This window comes from Notechis scutatus, chromosome 2 (genome assembly GCF_049901735.1).
Source record: "Notechis scutatus isolate UNSWTSFEM ecotype Mainland chromosome 2, rNotScu1.2, whole genome shotgun sequence".
Lineage (NCBI taxonomy): Eukaryota > Metazoa > Chordata > Lepidosauria > Squamata > Elapidae > Notechis > Notechis scutatus.
In genome coordinates, this window is record NC_142010.1 from 177,616,562 (window position 1) to 177,636,278 (window position 19,717).

At 38.2% G+C, this 19,717-nt stretch overlaps 1 protein-coding gene across 4 annotated transcripts in view; it reads right to left on the minus strand.

Moving 5' to 3' along the window:
- Positions 1-19,717, minus strand: part of LOC113420591 (PH and SEC7 domain-containing protein 3) — a 175,397-nt gene that overhangs the window by 128,542 nt on the left and 27,138 nt on the right. The window contains exons 3-4 of one of the 4 annotated variants that reach the window (XM_087957494.1): positions 17,369-18,395; positions 8,690-9,034 (exon numbers count right to left, since the gene is read on the minus strand). In XM_087957494.1, coding sequence (XP_087813620.1) covers positions 8,690-9,034; positions 17,369-18,395 — 1,372 coding nt within the window. Of the gene's footprint in view, positions 1-3,145; positions 3,262-5,727; positions 6,058-8,689; positions 9,035-17,368; positions 18,396-19,717 lie in introns of those variants that run through there. The other 3 variants (XM_087957495.1, XM_087957497.1, XM_087957498.1) reach the window with 3 other exon arrangements.

Sequence of the window (19,717 nt, forward strand, 5' to 3'; positions counted from 1 at the left end):
AAGCAAGAAAAAAAAATCACAAACAGTGCACCACCAAAATGGAAGATCAGGTTGGAAAACAAGATCAGCATGCTAAGATCTAATGCAAGCAAACCAGAACAGATGGAAACAAAGAAGGTGAAGAACAAGAAGATCAAAGAATACCTGAACAAGTAACATCCCCTAGAAACAAGGAAGATTAAGGAAGCACTGGAAATAATAAAGCAGCAAACAGCTATAGTCAAGAAGATAAGCTGATACGAAGCTTGAATTGCACACCATAGGAAGAATCTCCCATTTCAGTTGAATCAGAAATGTTTCTGCCAATTCATCAATGGAGAGACTATGATGAATCAGTAAACAGAGAAAAAAATGCAAGTCTGGATGCAGACACGGGACAAGCCAAAGAAAAACAATAAGAACCCAGCTTAGATAAAGGAAGGAGGGAAGAATTTAAAAAAAAGGTGAAATGAAAGAACTTGTAATAACAGCAGTGATCATGGAGAAAAGGGCACGGAAAATCAAGCATTGGTCAACATCAGATGAAAAACTACATTGTTTTTTGGTGAAACAATTGACTGGCCTACACACCAGATTTAACTGTGGTTGAAAAGGAAGTGTGAATAATTGATGTGGGAATACCTGGAGACAGTAAAAAACGAAGAATTGGATAAGATCACAAAGTATCACAATCTGAAATTCAAACATTGAAATATTACGGCAGAAACCAGCCATGGGGTCTCAGTGGTTGTCAGCACATCGATGAAATTTCCAGTTGTCAATTAGCAAAGGCTAGACTGTTTGGGCCTGTATAGCTGATACATTCCAACAAGGTTCTTGGGAAGAACTAGATATGTATAAAATAAAATAAAATAAATAAAATAAAATAATAAAATAAAATAAAAATAAAACAGATAAAAGAATAGTCATTAAAAACTGGTAACTAGCACCAGAATGAAATAGGCTCCAAAGACTTAGTGCTCTTCCCAGAACATTGTGACAGTGTTTAGGACTCACAGAGTATTCTATTATTGATCTACCAAATCAGGGGCCAAATCAGTAAGCTTACCTTACAGCAGTTGCAAAAATTAGGGCTTCTCCCATCTTTTGGATATGGAGCAAGGTTTTTACTATTCTCCAAGAAAAGCATAAGGCTCCTCAAAACTCCTCCATGATCAACTTTTCATATGATAGAAAAGAAAAATACACGAAGAGTAATCATATTAACTATGTGTAATTTAAATTAATTCTAGCTTTGGTCCTAGCCTCATCTTCTTTGAGGGACTGTAGACTCAAGCACACCAGTTCCTGGTTCAAAAAGGGGTGAATATTGTTCCCCTACAGATTATGGAATTGGATACAGAGTAGTAGTCTTCAGCTAAAATCCCTTGGAGTTACAACCACAGATTCAGTAGATATCTCTCTTGCTCCCAGCAATTCAACATTCTTTACGTTTATTTCTGGAGCTGCCATCTTGACTAAATGAATCTTGAAATCCTCTTACATTCACAAGCCTACTTCCTCTCTTGAGCAAGTATTTCTACCACAAGAAATACCACTTATGGCCTGCATGTATGGTTGGACTACATCATCTACCCTCCCAGACCACTACTTTTCCTGATTGGGGACAGACAGAATGGGATGAGCAAGAAAAAAGTCAGGCTAAATATATTCTTGATGAAATAGGAAATTGGTACAGTCCCTTAATAATGTCCACAGGCACCTTATCACTTTCTACCCAATCATTTTACCTTATCTTAGAATAATATGAGGGCAAAATTGTCTCCTATTCATCCTTGAATATAAATAGGTCAGGCTTCACTAAAGATGAATATTATAAAGAAATGCAATATGTCTCTCTTTGCAGGGCAAATAAGGACAGGATGCTATTAGTCCAAAACAACTGAAACAAACAAACCACTTTATTTCTATGCAGAGCTGCCTAGGTACCAAGGAACATTTTGCCAGTGAGTGTACATCCTAGTCCAGCTTTAGCATTTTAAATATGTTGTATAACACCGCCTAACATGGATAGAATGTCAATGAATGTGAATTAACTCATCTGGAGTCATCACTTGGAGAATGTCATATGTGTTACACCTTGGGCTGAAAAAAAAAGAGACCGTTCATTGATTCAAACCTATTTGTGACATTCAGCCCTTACATTGACTCCTTGTTCCTTCTCTTTTTTTACAGTTATGAGATCATTTCGGTGGCATTAGAAGTTGAAGTCCAAACTGAAGCTTCAACAAAGCAGAGCATTTTAATCCCTTGACAGATTAAAATATCTGGGAGGCAACATGGGGTGTGCAGCCTTGGGACTTCCTATCCACCCTGCTACAGAGAAATGCCACTAGCATTCTGGCTAGGAAATTCAGGACGTCATCCTCTGCAGAATATCACTGGGGAGGAAGACACGAAGGGCAGGGAGAGATCTAGTCTTAGAAAACTTATTTGCATCTAACTTCCTTCCCTCGCCTCCCCACCCCATTCTAACCAGAAATGTGCATCTTTATTTTTAAGCCGCACGACCGTTCCCCATCGTTTTTCTATGTGTTCGCTTTCATGCCTCCTTCAGCTGTTGCTTCCTTAGGTTTCTGCTCACAAGATCACTGTCTACTCTGCTCCACTTCTTTTTACCTCCTCATTTCTTGTTCAGCTTTTTTCAGCCATTTTCTCCCACCCACCCACTCAAGGACTCGATCCCTTCTTCCTCTTAAAGCACCAAAACATTTCTCCTCCCACTGCTCCACATTCAGCAGTTTTGTACTTCTTTTACTGATGGGATGGGATGGGATGGGATGGGAAGGGATGGGGAGGGAAGGGAAGGGAAGGGAAGGGGGAAAGGAAGGAAGGAAGGAAGGAAGGAAGGAAGGAAGGAAGGAAGGAAGGAAGGAAGCCTAAATGTATTCAGAACCACTATCCCCATCAGCATATGGTAATCATTTCCAACTCAACACCCGTAAGACATGTTGGATTACAACTTCCATCATCCACAGTCATAAAAGAAGGTAAAATCCGATCTGAGCAGGAAGATCTAAGCCCGGAATCTTGTCCAACTGCCCCAATTCCTTGTCTTCAGCCTCCCAACTTTTCCACCCACTCAGGATCTTGTTTCACTTCACCAAATATTTCACAATTTTTTTCCCCTAATATTTGCACTTACGCCTCCATTTTTCTCAGCATTTCTCTCCCTCCCCTGGCCACTTCTCAATCTTCAGCCATCCTGGGCAAAGTTTTTAGTCTCAGCCAATGTGACTACCGGCCTGTTCTACCCAAAATATTGCTTCGCTCATCCTATTCCAGTTGCTCAGCCACAAGCCAATTCTTTTTTTAAAAAATACATTTAGTTCCTAAGATCTTTCTGTGTCAAACCAAAAGCAGAACTGAGGTTGTGGTTGTGCAGACCTAGAAGGCCCAGTCATTCCTACTCAGTATTGAAACTCTGATTTTTGCTCAATCCTGAGCACTGACATGGTAGAGCAAAGAAAGCTGCGCCCCCTATTTGCTGCCTATTTTCTGTCAGTGAAATAAGCCCAAGAATTCCTAACACTTCCGAGACCCTCCCTCTGCCTTTCTGCACATCTAAATGGGGTTACTAAGAATTAGCATCATCACTTGGAGACTTTCTCTTCCCTGAATAGGAAACCACAAGTGTTTCTACTCTGAATTCTGCAGTGAACTCACAGCTCATAGGGGACCTCTGGTGGCTGCTTAATAGATTTCCAAAATAATGCATTTCCAGATTTTATATTTTGCTGTCATGATAGCATTTCTTGGATGCAAAGCAGGCTAGACCAAGGAATTGTTCATCTATAGTTACACAATCCAATTTTTTTCCTTTTATTTTCCAATCTTTAAATGGGATCAGCTGTCTGGGAGGCTGTCTGAAAAGTTTCTGAATTTAGAACTGTAATGCAGTTGAATTATACACTGTCCAGAGAAAAAAAAGCATGGGAAGAAATGGCTATTCTAGACAAATTTAATTCAGCCTCTGCTATCTGATTCAAAGGAAAATCTTTTAAATGTTCCACCATTTTTATTTTTATTTTATTCTGTGGCAATCTTTTAGGTCCTTTGTAAACATATTCCAGTCTGTATGTGATTTTTTAAGGATTGCTTGCCTCGGGGAATTATAACACGTAGACAAATGTTTTGCTGTTCACAAGAAAACATAAAGCATCTCTTTGGAGGTATACTTTAGTGGGACAAGACCTATTTTCCAAAGCACCTGAGGGTAGGACACGAAGCAATGGGTGGAAACTAATCAAGGAGAAAAGCAACCTAGAACTAAGGAGACATTTTCTGACAGTTAGAACAATTAGTCAGTGTTACAACCTGCCTCAAGAAGTTGTGAATGCTCCAACACTGGAAGTTTTTAAGAAGAGATTGGATAACCATTTATCTGAAATAGTATAGGGTTTCCTGCCTAAGCAGACTTCCAAGGTCCCTTCCAACTCTGTTATTCTATTCTATCCATGGCTCCTGATCTTCTTGAAATCCAGACCTCAACATTAGGGATCCTACCCACTGAAATGAAATAATTTCACATTAGGAATCTTTCAAATCCCTCTTCCACCCCTAATCTGCCTTATCGTGATAGCAGGCTAATTTTAACAACAACAAAAAAGGTTGTTATTACTTTAGATATTCATTACTAAGACCAGAGATCACAAAATCCTAAACCCTTCAAAACAAAACAAAAGCTATAATAGCAGATTTGTTTATGTGTACTTTAAAAACAAAATCTCAGCAGAAGCACATTACCAAATAGCGACAACAGCCAAGCTGAAAAGCACGTTCACATTAAATGGGAACAGCAGGAGATATATTTAGCTTTATGCTCCAGTTTATAACTAAATCTGTTCGCCATTTTCCTTAGAGAAGTTTAGTTCAGCCATGGCTTTCCGTCTGTCATGAAATGCACTACAAAAATGGTCCATTGCTGACACTTAAAACATGCCTGAGTTAAACACTTTGGATTCTTGCTCATATTTTGTTTAGGACATAAGACTTGTTCTTAAAAGTCTCGTATTTTGAAGGAGTATATTGCAGAGCGACTGAAGGTATACATGCTTCATCCTAGCAATATTTAGTCTCCTTTGAGTTGAAGTTGGCTGATCAGTGTTTTCTTGCAAGAATACCAAAGTAGATTGCCACTACAATACTTTATTCCAAAAGGCATTTTTTTCCCAAATTACCAGACTAGTTTACAACCTTGAGATTGCTTAAATTGTCTCATCTAGCCGTAATTACATCAAATACTGCCTAGTTTTTGACAGTCAATTAGGTAACTGCCATCTTTTGTAACCTCCTCATATTAAATCTGATTTGAGTTAAATTCAGTTTCTGCCTGGCATCAACGTTCATATCATCATACTCTTTTCTTCCAACAGCACAAAAGTGATCTACCGCTGCTGCCTTCTTTCACATGCTTTTTTTCCAGCCCAGCCTACAATGTTGACATTCCTCATGATCTCTCATTCAAGTACCAATCAGGCCCAACTTTGGTTAGCTTCTGGGCACAGAAAACATCAGCTTGATGACTAAACATGGCTGAAAAGACATTCTAACAGCAATGATAAATGTTGAAAGAAATGAAAAAAAAATGAAGCAAAGACAGATTATAAAAGCCGACATTTTCTAAAAGTTCCGAACTTTATAATTCAAGGCAATTTGGGGATTTCCTAAACTAAAATTAAGGTTTATTCCTATCATGAATAGGTTTTTAGGAAGCTTGTCTCTTACCTTAGCAATATCTCCTCTTCAGACATCTAACTTAAAGTCAATGTGAAAGAGAAAATCCCAAGTCTGTGCCTTGTTTCATGTACAGTACCAGTAATTTGCTGGGAGGCACCCACAGCTGACACATCAGCTATGAATACTTGCCAAGATGTTTATATTGAAAATGATTTGCATTTTGCCACGTAAAATACATACCAGGAATGGAAGACTGGTTTCTTTTTAAGAACTTTAATGTAAAAGATAGCGTTAAAAGATATGGAAAAGGACAAAGCAAGGAATGAAGTTGCACACATTCAAATTCTGTTTTCTGCAGGTGTTCAAGCAAAAGGCTTCATGGAAAAAATTATGTGGGGGTGGGGGGGAGAGAGACTTGAATGGGTCCCTTCCAACAGCATGTTGTTCAGTGGTGAAAAATGCAAGGTTCCACACTTAAAGCAGGAAAAACCAGATGCACAGGTACAAAATAGGTGATACCTGGCTTAGCAATAGTTCTTGGCAGAAAGATCTGGAAGTATTGATAGATCACAGGATTAAGGTGAGCTAGCAATGTGCCCCAGCTGCCAAGAAAGCTAATGCAGTTCAAGCTTCATCAATAGAGATATGAAGTAGTTGTTGACTTACAACCACAATTGAGCCCAAAATTTATGTTGCTAAGTGAGATAGTCTTTAAGTGAACTTTGTCCCATTTTACGACCTTCCTTGCCACCGTTGTTAAGTGAACTACTGCAGTCGATAAGTTAGTAACACGGATGTTAAGCAATTCTATGTTCCCCCTTGACTGCTTGTAAGGTCACAAAAGCTAATCACATGACCCCAGGACACTACAACCATCATATATAGGAAGGAACCAGTTGCCAGGTGTCTGAATTTTGATCATGTGACCATGGGGAAGCTGCAATGGTCATAAGCATGAAAAACAGCCATAAGTCACTTTTTTCAGTGTTGTTGTAACTTTGAGTGATCACTAAATGAATTGTTTTAAATCAAGGACCGCTTGTAATGTCAAAATCATGGGAAGTGATAGCACTGCTCTACGCTGCACTGCTCAACCTTCAAACTGTGTTTATTGATAAACTCTAATGGTATGTGGGAATGACCTTGGGGAAAAAAGGAAGGGCCATAGCCAGGGAAGCAGTCTGATAAGAAGCAACTCAGCGATAGAAGGAATTTGGACATGGCAAATGTCTGAGAAAGAACCCTCCCTAGTTGCTTAGGCAGTAAAGGCAGTTTGTAAAATACTGTTAATGTAACCTTACAATATAGTAGCACTAGTTCATCTGAGAGTGCTTCCTGACTGGATTATCTCACAAGGTTGACATCACCACAATACAAGAAGGACACTGAGAAATTGGAAAGAGTTCAGAGAAGAGTATTAAGGACGATAAAATGCTGGAAGGCTATACATACCAAAAGAGATCAAAGGAACTTGGTATATTCAGCTTAAAGAAAAGAAGACTGAGGGGAAGACGCACTCTTCTAATACATGAAGGGATATTACAGCAGATGGGGAGGGGGATATACAAGAACCAATTAACCGAAGCTTAATACATTCAAATTTGAATTAAGAATTTCCCATGAGAGCTATTAAAAAGCTGAATAGCTCCTTTCCTGAAATCACAAGAGCTCCATCACTGGAAGATTTTTTTTTTTAAACCCGCACAACAATTTGTTCAGGATGGTATTAGGATACCTGAACTGGGCAAGAGGTTGGACTAGATGGCCTCCATAGTCCCCTCCAAAACCCAATGATTCTATAAATTTCCAACCTGCCACTGCCCACATAATCACATTTTGCAGCATCTTTCCCGTCTATGGAAAATTTCTGTGAGCTTAGAGAGCCGAGGTAGCACATTGTGATCTTAAAATACACTTCTAGTATGCTACATGATCCAAACTTTTCAGCTTCTTTATCATTGTTATGTGGAAGCTGCAAAGGTTGTCTCAAATATATTTACTAGCAATATAGTGTTATTAACCTTCAAGCTCTACACTCTTTAGGTACCTAGTACGACAGGACCATAGCATTTTAGCTATATATCCTCAATAGAAATAAAAATACCTTTTTTTCAAAAAGCACGCCAATTCCTCAAACAAAACCAAGATACAGCGGAGAAATTATTGTAAAAGCACAATGCTATTTCACAGCAGGAAACTAACAACTACTACACACTCCAAGAATGACACAAGGTAAGTCACTACAAATTTGTAAAATTAGTAATACCGTGTTTCTCATATAATAAGGCCGGGTCTTATTTTTTTTTTTTTTGAGTCCCGAAAAAATGGCGAGGTTGTCTTTTCGGGGTGACTTAATTCCCCCCCCCCTTGCATCTTCGGGCGGGTGGGCGGCGACGGCTTGGATGTTGACCTCGGCGTTGGTGGGGCACTTCGTATTGGGGTCAACACAAGTAGCACCATATCCGGGTGTGCAACAAAAGTACTTCCTAAAGGCAACCCCCCCCCCACCATTCCCCCCCATTTCGCATGTTTTAATATAGGCCTTAATTTGGGGGGAGGGGCTTAATTTCATTTCATGCCTATAAAACATGCTGGGACTTCCTATTGGGGGAGGCCGTATTGTTGGAGAAACAGGGTATTATCAAGTCACATAAAGGTTAATCCTTTCCATTTTACCCCACTGCCGTTCTTTTTTTTTTAGAAAAAGTAACATACCCAAAGAACAGCACTCATATTGAAATGTCATATTTGGCCGTTGGATTAAGCATTCTCTACAGGGCTTGTGAACACCATTTCACATTGCAAACAGAGAGTCACAAATGGGAACAAAATCAACAAAATAAAAAACTGGCAGACTGAGTAGCAAGCATTCTCTTCACGTTTTAAAAAGTTGCAATCCTAAAAAGAGATTCATAGGAACGGGGGGGGGGAGGATGAATGAGCAACTCATTATCACCAGCAAGATGCAACCCAAGCCACAAATATTGTGAAGACAATCTGCTTTTGTTACCTTTCCGAAGGACAAGCTGCAGCAAGGTCTGACTCTTTAACGTCTCCGTGTCCATTGGCGACTCCATTGCAAGAGTCCTTTCTCATCACCTCTCCGGGAGTCCTTTCTAAAAACTGAGCGTCTTCTTTGATACGTTGCTGGATCATTGGAGTGAGTGGCATTTCAAAGCTGAAGTAGCTGTCAGGCTCAGAATATAACGTTTCTAGTGATTCGGCACTGTAATATAAAGATGCATTGTCCAGAATGCTTTCAAACTGGGAGCTGTACACATCTGTTGAGATTTCAGAGAGTTGCCCAAGGACATCTTCCATTCTCCCACTGAGACCTTCTTCCTCCTCCATTAGCCTAGAAATCAAAAATTGGGTTGTTGTTTTTTAAAGTGCTTTAGTTTACTTTATAAGCATACATGTGGGCATGCTCACATTTTCTCATAACTGGTGGGTTTCATGCAGACACATACAAACAGCCCTTCCTTTTGATCGTTATGTACCAGCGTTTAATGTCTGGTTACAATTGTCTTGATGGAAAACAGACACTTTTGTCTTTCTCTCTGTGACTTCCCATCCCCCTCCCACACATTCAGACCCAGGATGGAGTAGAAACAAAAGTCCCTGCGATGGGATGGTGTGTGCTAAGAAACATCAGCTCATTGTGTTCAACGGAGGAAAAAGGCGCATTGTGTATCTCTATTTTATATTACTTTTCTGAGATTCTGGAGCTACTAAATCTTTTCTTCGAACAGCTCAGGCAATTATTTTTTTAAAAAAGCAACAACAGGAAAGATTAGTACTAGAGAGAGAATATATATGTATTTGGAGGCCTGGAAGATAAATGTTAGGGTCTTCTTTTTCTTATATTCTACAATTAATGTATTCTCATGGATTTACACTCAAAAAGACTCAAGAAAGCATAATGGTGTTTCTGTGCTGAATAGTTTTTACATTATCACTATTAATATTATATACACACACATGCACATATCTTGCTGCTTTGCTCCACACAGCGACAACGCTATTCCTTTGGTAGGATTGAAACAGGAATTAAAAAGTATTAAAAAACTAACACAGGATCTGTTCTGCTTCTTAATAGACTGGGATTATTCCAGGATCTTTTATCATTTATGATGGACATGTGACGAAGCAAAGAAATATTGGAGTAGGGTTCACATCTTAATACAGAAGATTCTCAAACTGAATATAACGATGAAACCAGAAACTTTTCTTTTGGGTTTAATGGAAAAAGACCCATGATCACGCAATCAAAATTCAGATTCTTGCCAACTGGTTCACACTTATGACCATTGCACCGCGTCCCATGGTCATATGATCCCTTTTTGCAACCTTCTGACAAGCAAGGTCAATGGGGAAACCAGATTCACTTATCAACCAGGTCACTAACTTATCAACTGCATTCACTTAACAACTTGGGCAGGAAATGTCATAAAATGGGAGAAAACTCACTTAACAAATTTTGGGTTCAATTGTGGTCATAAGTCGAGGACTACCTGTATACGTTGATGGCAGCAAAATTACTTTATACATAAAAATGGAATGACAATTTGATTCCTACAATGGATGAATGGCTGCAAAAGTTCATGGAGTTAGCAAAATGGCCAAATTGACTACTTTGGTTAAAGAAAAGAACACAATTTTGTTTCTACTTGGAAACCGATTCTGAACTTTGTGCTTGAAGTGGAAGGGGGGAAATGAAACTTTGATTAGGGGTTTTATCAATTAAATAAGTTTGTGGCTAGTTTATACTATTATATAAAAACTAAAAAGCTGAGGTTTGATGCTATTATCTTATTTTACTGCACCAAAAGGAGTTGGAAATCAACACCTTTTTTTATTTTCTCCCTTTCCCTACATTTTTCCTTTCTCTTCTCCCCCCCATTTTCCTACTATTTTCTTTTGTATTATTCTATTTTATATTATAAACCAATTTTAAAAAACAGAAACTAGAGCATTAAAAAACTAAAACAGGATCTGTTCTGCTTCTGAATCGATTGATCTTGACAATGTGCAATGGACATCACAGAGAACTCTTGTCGTGTTTGAGAAAGTCCTAAATCTTGGCTAACCAAACTATTTGGTCCTTTCCAAATTAGCACCATCAGCAATCAAGCTAAGGCATGAGAGTGTGTGTAAATGTAAAGTTAATATCTTTTAATCCTTCCACATGTCTTCCCCAAGCTGCAATTTACCTCACAGAGACCATAAGATACAGCTTGTGGAATTTTAAAATCTCTAAAAGCATTAAGCTCCTGCACCGTGACATAACACTTTCAATTTCTTAATCATTCTTTAAAAAATCAAAAAGAGGTCTTTGAAAACAGACACAAGAATGTGCCCTCATTCTTTCATTCCTCTTCTCTGGTGATTGGCCTAAATGTTAAATTGGCCTTGGACTGTTCAGTTATTTATAGTACTTTAAAGAAAAAAGGTTTCCTTTTAAATATATGATTCAAAACTAGTTAACTAATGATATTCAAGAGGTTCTTAGACATTCTAAATAAAACCATCATGAGTGCCAATATTAAACTGCATCACAACTAAGACCACTGGAAATACCTTGTTTTTTTCCCTCTAATATTTTAATCGAAGTTTAATCATTGGCGTGATTCACACATGAAGCTAAAACTAGCAAGTTTATCTTGACTGCTTATGGTTTATTCAGAAATACCATGACATAATGTGTATGACCTCATACTGAGTTCAGAAGTCGTACTAAGCCATAATTGAATACGCTTTGGTTCATGATGTACTATTCATCAACCCAGCCAACTATGGTTCAATTTTTGTAGTACAGGGGTATCAAACTGGCGGCCCGTGGTCTGAATGTGTCATGTGCAGGCCACACCCACCCCAGCTCTGCGAATGGGAAAAACATCATGAAACATCACGTGATGGCAACGTGATGCCATAAATTTGACCCCCATGTTGTAGGAGATGACCAGATTGAGTCTGAGGGAGGGGTCAAGTGCATCATCAGTTTAGAGTCTCTTCACAACCACAGAACTCTAAGTCCATCCTTCATTGAATTCTGTTGACTCTTATCTATCACCAATTTGCCTTGACCATTTGTAGTTCAGATTCTTGTTTAGAGGCAGCATGAAATAAACTTGTATTCATTTTGAATCTAACCCTGTGGCTGACAGTTATGTTAAGTAAATCTTTGCCCTATTTTATATGTGTATCAAATTATTATCCTTACACCAACTATGAATGGTTATTGGGTTAAGTGACTTGAAAAATCCTTTCATCCGTTTAATTATTAGGTCAAATAAAAATTACTCTGAGATATTCCATGATGGTAAGCAGTATAATCCACACCCCTCATTTTGAAAGGAAAGGCCAACCCATGCTTAGTCATAGCAGAGCCCACTTAATACTGATAAAGCAGTTGCTATGGCATCAAGAAGCCTAGTTATTACAACAATTTAACTAAGGTGCATTACAGTCAAGACTCCTGCTGTTGTGTTTACAATTAAATTTATCACATTACTCATTTCTGCATTTTGTTTATACAATTGTTTACTTACCATGTAAATTAAAACCTACTTATACAAACTGTGATTAAAGAACATACTAATAAATCATTCATAGTATAAGAATAAACTGACCCTGTCTGCTTCTTAGAGCAGCAAAACAGTTTATCTTAGGAAAGAAGAGAGCTTGAGCGGAGTAAAAACTGGAAACACTTCATTAAGGGAACTCCTTAATATGCACACGCACTAAGTATATAATGGAGATTTATTATTCTTGTTCCGGAATAATGTTTTTTTGTTTTTCTATAGGAAGCTTGATATTATTCAGCTCTCTAAACCAATTTCCATCAGATCTGGGTACTAGAAGCATAGACCAAGAAAAGAATTGTGGGAGTTGAAAGAGGAAAAAACTATAGATTGGGGGGAAAAAGACTATAGATTGCCTAATTCTGAAATTAAAGCCAAATGAAGACAAAGTCTAAGTGACCATAAACACCTCCCTTGGCACAAGCTAAGTTCTCTATCCACTTGTGTTTTTACATTTCTGCAAAAAAAAAAAAAATCTTTTCAAAAATTGCACATTGGCATGCTGTGAGGCTGATACGATGCCTTTAGCATCATCTTCATTTATAAAACTTTGAAGTCCTCAAAATGCCCCAGAAATATTATTAAAAAATAATAGTGATGCACAGCTACAGCTGAAGGTTTGGAAGTACACTTAAACCAAACATAAAGTATGAACAGCAGAGAGCATCCTGTGTGGAAGAGACAAAAAACAGGTTGTAAGTAATATTCTGGGAAGTCAGTGCTTTGCAATTTGTTGTCTCCCCCATGACATCCCTTTTGTGAATGGACCAGCCTTTCCACGCAACAATCATTTTAGGAGAAAGCCCATAATACGTTTCGAACATTCCAAATGTGTCCCCAATTGAGATGATGCAGAATATTGTGGATATATAGTGGTTACATGTAGTCCGTTAAGCCATGTCATTCATTAAGCGGATTATCATGTGACAGTCCTGATTTTAGGATTTTCTTATGGCAGTTGTTAAGTGAATGTGGTGGTCATTAAATGAACCCCCTTGTCCACAATGGATTTTTTTTTGCCATAAACCAGAAGTAAATGTTGTAAATCGTGGTCATATGACTGTGGCACACTGCAAACTGCTTTAAATGCGGACTGGTTGCCAAGCATTCAAAATCATATAATTATCTGATCACAGAGGGGGCAGCTGCCAGAACTTCAAATCCGGATTGTAAATACTTTTGGGGGGATGTATTGTATCTCTGAATGACTCGTTGTACGTTGAAGACTACTTGTACAGCACCAAATGGACTAAAGAACACTTCATGAAGTTATCTTGAGGTAACCTTAGAATTTTCTCCCTCACAAACAATGCTCACATGCAACATATGCACCCTTTGAGGAAGACCGAAACAGTCATTTTCCTGCCTTAAACTCCCTGAGGCAAATGCAAGTTTAAATCTAAATACAAACACACATGCCTGTGTCCAAGGACTTGCCTGTCTCTTTTTCTTTTCTTTTTGTCTATTCGCTTATGGATAACCTTGGGAATTTCAAAAAGCAGACATCTTTTAAAATCCAAATCCTCTACCAACCTAAATGGCAGGCTGTGTAGCTTGGCAAATCAAAATGTGTACCGGAAAAATTCTAGGGAGGGAGCAGATGAACAGGAAGAAAAGCTGAGAAAGAGAAGCTGCTATATTCAGATGTCTGGGGAAATCATTTGAGAAAAAGTGGAAGGAGAGATTTGCAGAGTAATTCTTGGAACCTACAAACCTCGCCTATTGTCTGTAAAGCCTTCAATAGGAGGTAGGGTTGCCCATTTAGACACCTAGCTATCTTTATAACTTAGATGCAGTAAGCACACATAATTTTCCTGACACAATTTGGGCTAATGGTTAAGGCACCAGGCTAGAAGGCAGGAGACTGTGAGTTCTAGTCCCACCTAAGATCTCAAAGCCTGGCTAGGTGACTTTAGGCCACTCTCTCTGCCCAAATCACCTCACAGGGTTGTTATAGTGGTGGAGAAAAACAGGAAGAGGAAGGAGTACCTCCTTTCTTGTATGTGTTCACTGTCTTGAGTTATTTATAAAAATAACAAAGAATAAATAAATGTAAGTAAACAAACAAACAACTCCAGGGAGTGCTCAAGCAATGCTAAGATGCCAGAAAAGTATCAAGCCAGCATCCAAATCAAGACTTGTCTCAGTTGGGATTTTGTTAGATGATTGTTTATCATTCCCAGCCAATGCTGCCGGCTATACTAGATGGGAAAATGGGAGTTGTTGTCCAATATATTGAAAGAGCAACAACTTGGCCAAAGTTAAACTAAAATGCTTCTAATATAGACATGCTTCAGCACATAGATTCTCTGAGTTGTCTCAAAAGTCATGCATAGAAACCCTTGTCCATATATTATTGGATGATCATCATATTAGTTTCCTCCTTGACTTCTCAATTTCCCAATCTGCTGACAGTAATCCCACGACTGACCATTTTGATCTGTGCCAAACAGCCAGAACAGCCAAAAAGAATTGAAAAGGAGCAACAGCACCTGTATTTAGCATTTCAAACAGCATCCTGTGGCTGGCATTGGATTAAAAAAAAATTGCTGTATTTTGCTCCTTCAAGGTTTACTGTTGCTATGATAGAAGAACCCAAGGATTTTCAAAGCAAAAGCACAAAACAGAAGTTTGACTAAATTTAAACAAGAATGGCACTCTAGATGTCAGTCTACAGGATAAACTCAGAGAGTATGGTTTTTGAGGGGGAAATAATAGACATAAAAACAGTTATTAAAAGCAATTTCAATATGATGGTCCAATTGTTAGTTGGATACATTGGGAGACAATTTGAAACAGTATTATATTGTTTCTACTGATCTTTCTCATTGTTAAAATTAAATTTGTTAAAATTATTTTGTTTTTTCCTTTCCTTTCCTTTTTTTACATGATTATATGCAATTACAGTATTTTTTGAAAAATTAACAAATGACAGTGATATCAATGTTAACATTAATGTTTAGAGTTTTACAGAGATTTTTTTAGTTAAACTGATATAATAAACCTAGTTCTATACATTTAATTAATTAATTAATTTAAACTTTATAATAAATGGAAATCCTCCATTTATTGATATTTTATTATTATTCTTCGACCACTCGGTCTTCTCTTTTCCTTTTTTTTCTTATGTAGCAATTTACTGTTCTTTAAATGTGTTGATCAAATTATTAATTTAAAAATAAAACAAAGCAAAACCAGTGTTCAGAAGAAAAAAAATATGCAAAAGGAATTACAGCACAAGTAGTCCTTGAGTTATGACCATAATTGAACTCAAAATGTATATCGCAAAGTGAAACATTTAAGTGAGTTTGTCCCATTTTATGACTTTTCTTGCCACAGTTGTTAAGTGTATCATTGCATTTGTTAAGTTAGTAACATGGTTATTAAGTCAATCTAGATTTCTCAGATTATCAGAAGGTCACAAAAGCTGATCCCATAACCCTAGGACATTGCAACACTGCAACCATTATAAATATGAACCACTTGCCAAACATCTGAATTTTGATCATTTGACCGTGGGGATGCTACAACAGCATAAGTGAAAAACGGTCATGTCCCTTTTTCAGAATGGTCACTAAATGAATTGTTGTAGATCGAGGACTATCAGTACTTGTTTTTAAATGCACAAAGCATCCTAACACTTCAGCACATGGTGCAAACATATTTTGTTTTTTCTAAAAAAACAAGATTTGCTTAAATAGGGAAGAATCGGAGAGGGAATTTCACCAAATAATGTGAAAATTACTGCAATGGTTAAATATGAAGGTGATGTGCTACATATTCATCCTCCTAATCAAAATAACTACAAATATTGATTCTCTAATGGTTGGCTTAAGAGGCTGCTGTGATGAGCAACTGCCAACTCCCCAATCCTTTTAAGAACTCTACTGGGAATAGACTAGTAGAAAAATACTTGAACTGCTCCTATCTACAATTTTTTTTAAAAAAGGCTTATAGAAGTTTGCAGTTCACCTGATTCAGCTGGTCCCCTATGCTAGTTCTCCCACTCACTTCAAACTTGCAGGGCCGTCACATTACAAAATATTCCCCTCCTCCATGTATCCATCTCATGAATATGTAGAAAAACAGGGGGAGGAGTTAAGCAAGTCATCAGCCTAGAACCCCTACAACTAGTCTAAGTCCAACCTCTCTTGAATTCTGCTGACCCTTATTTGACGCCAATTTAATACTGACCGTTTGTTGACTAGATTATTGTCAGGCGCAAGGAATCAGCAGCATAGGTTCAGTTGCAGTTAGGAAGATTTATAAGAATCTAATCAACTAAGGTTCAATATTAAATTTTCCTACAGCATGTGATTTTATGGAAGGTTCTTCACTTGAAAGTTACTAGCAGAACCCCATAGAAATTGTGCAATGCCCTCCACCATAGGGGCTCAGCCATTGCACTTGTTTTACACAACTGTATCTCTGGTTTCCAACCAGGGTAAACTAGATCTCTGGTTTCTGATCTGACTACAGTTGTGAAAAGGCTTTGTATGATGTGATTTTCTGATTACTGTTGTTTATTTCACTGGTGCCAGTGTAGTGTGCAAGATAGATAGATAGATAGATAGATAGATAGATAGATAGATAGATAGATAGATAGATAGATAGATAGATAGATAGATAGACAGACAGACAGACAGACAGATAGATAGATAGATAATGATATAAGATCATACACCAGAGTATCATACATGTTGCACAGAATATGACATATGGAAACGTATGATTAGGTTTTTTCCCCTGACTATTTGTATAAGGATTATTCTTTATATTATCCATGTTGTCTTGTATTCTTGTATGGATTGCACCAGTTGAGGCTAAGCTAATTTCGTTGTATACATGATGTACAATGACAATAAAGGCATTGAAGTTTATGTGCCGTTGCTATATATAGTACTTTGCTCCACTTTGCGTACTTTGTGTGGAACACCACTACAAATTTTGAAATATTAAAGCAGCCATGCCTCTGTCCCACCACAACCCCAGAACAATGATGGGTTCACATATCAGCAAATTCTTAAATGATTAAAGAAATCAATGTCATCAATATGTTCTCTGCTGCCTCTGCATTAAACATTAATACTAGTAATTGTTGTTACCTTTCCTTGTCTGGCCCAGATTTTGCTTCCTGAGCCCAATCCTTTTCTTTAGTTCCAGAGACTTCGCCTTCTTCACCTTTTGTCGAGGTCGTCAGAGATTTGAGGTTCTTCCAGGATACATTCCAAGGGCGATCGGGCAAGCCAATTAATCCTGTTGAAGGAATGTATGATGTCTGATGGATTGACAAGTTGGAGAAAGTTCTCCTTTCTACACTCTCTATTTCAGAGTGCCCCTTTTCTTTCTGTTCCTCGGCTTTTTGTATCCAAAGAATTTCCACCCCTTGAAATTCCACATGTTTGTTCACTGCTGTCTCTTTTGATATCCTCCTCTCAGGGAACGGTTCTGCTTTTTCTGTATCATCCATGGCAAACTCCCGCTCAAATTCTGCCCAGGCATCTCCGACGCCACCATCAATGCCCAGGTTTTCATCCTTTGGGCCAGCCAAAGGCATGTGACTACTCCTTTCGCATATTTTCTGGGCTTCCTCGGTTCCACCACCAGAAGTTGGCAAGGTCGCAGGCTGAACTTCCATGGTTAAGATCATAGAGTCTTCCTCTGTGATCCAGTACAATTTCCCCTCTGCCATTAGCTCAGGTGGAAGAGGCATTTCTGAAGGCTTTCCCTGGCCTGCAAGAACCTTCTCCCTGGCTGCCTCTTCAACTTCTGTCCCAGGCCTTCTCTCACTTTCCATTTGCATTTCTGAATCAGGAACTTTACTGCCTTCATCCTGGGCCTTTTCTGATTCTAAATCTTGAGAAACCTCACTCTGTCTGTCAAGACGCTGGGACTGTTCTTCCTCTTTGGACAGGCTTTGCAATGTTTCAGAAGCTGTTTCCATTCCGTCACCAGAACTGCCATTTTCATAAGGTTCACAGAGCATCTGATCACTCAGATGTCCATCCAAAGCACTTGTTATGTCTTCCCCATGAATCTCAGATGATTTCTCCAGTGTCTGGGCTTCTACAGACCCGTATTCTGGGAATTCATTGATGCTGTGTGGGAGAAGAGCACTACCTCCATGGCTACCTGCAAAAACCAAATAAATAAATAGAGAGCAAAAGAAAAAGGCAACCACTTAATTCCATTAGCAATATTGCGCCTACTCTTCTCCTAAATGGAAACAGTGATGTGTTTTGTCCTCTTTGGCATGAGGTCATTTCTTATTTAATCTTTCTTTCCAGGCTTGTCTTTAAAGCATGGCGTATTTTGAATAACAAACTTTCCAAGTTGAGGTAGCTAAAACACATATTGAAATATATTCATTTAATGTTAAATCCTTTTCATTGGGAACTTTGGGACTCTTAACAGAAGATTCTCAATAGACCAAAATGACGAAGACTCTTTAAAGGAAACTCTAATTCATTAACTAATTTCATAAATCACTCACTTGATGGAAAGAAAGAAGATCCTTTGCTCTATAAAGCTCACAGAATCAGTTCTATGGTAGAGAATTTTACAGCAGAAATGGGTAATTTCATAACTGTAAAACAATTTATAAGCTGCATGTATGAAGCCAATGGAATATGCTGAATGTCATCACACTATTAATTATTGAATGTCTTTATCCTAAGGCAGAGGCAGGAAACCTTTTCCAAGTCAGAGACTGAAGCTTAATATTTCAACAAGTCAGCAATTCAGCCAAAGCCTTCCGAAAACATGGACGTGTTTCAAAGAACAAGGTTCTTTTACTATTCTGGGGCTTTGAGGGAAGTTAAGAGTGGGCTAGGTTGCTGTTCTCCATCACCAAGGACTTCATCTTCATGCCTATCCTAATTTTAGAATTTTGATCACAGAATATTATTGAAAATTAATCCACTCTCACCACTGCATTTTTGAAGTGCCTATTTTGGGAGTCTTGGGGTTGCAAATGGAATGCTAGAAGCCACAAAAGACCTCAGGCTGACATCATATTTCCTAATTTATGAAAGTTATTGATCATTTCCATGTAACCACAAAGCTGTATCGATCAGAGCCAATCGTATTATCCATTAGTTTCTATCAATACACAATCATTGTATTTAAACTGCAAGTGCTCATTTACAACATATGATTTTATGTACTTCTATGTATGTTCGATATTTTATGAAGCAAATATTTCAGGACAAATTTGTTCCTAGTACTACTTAGACTGTGGGCAGCTTTGTCCTTTTTGGTTTCTGGGACTGGTGAAAATTATCCTGCAGTTTTCTTGGCAAAGTTTTTTGGGAAGTGGTTTGGCATTGCTTCCTTTCTAGGGCTAAGAGAAATGGTCTGGCCCAAGGTCACCCAGCCTGCTTTGTGCCTAAGGCAAGACTCACGGTGTCTGGGTCTTTAGCATGGTGCCTTAACTACTACATCCAAATGGTTCT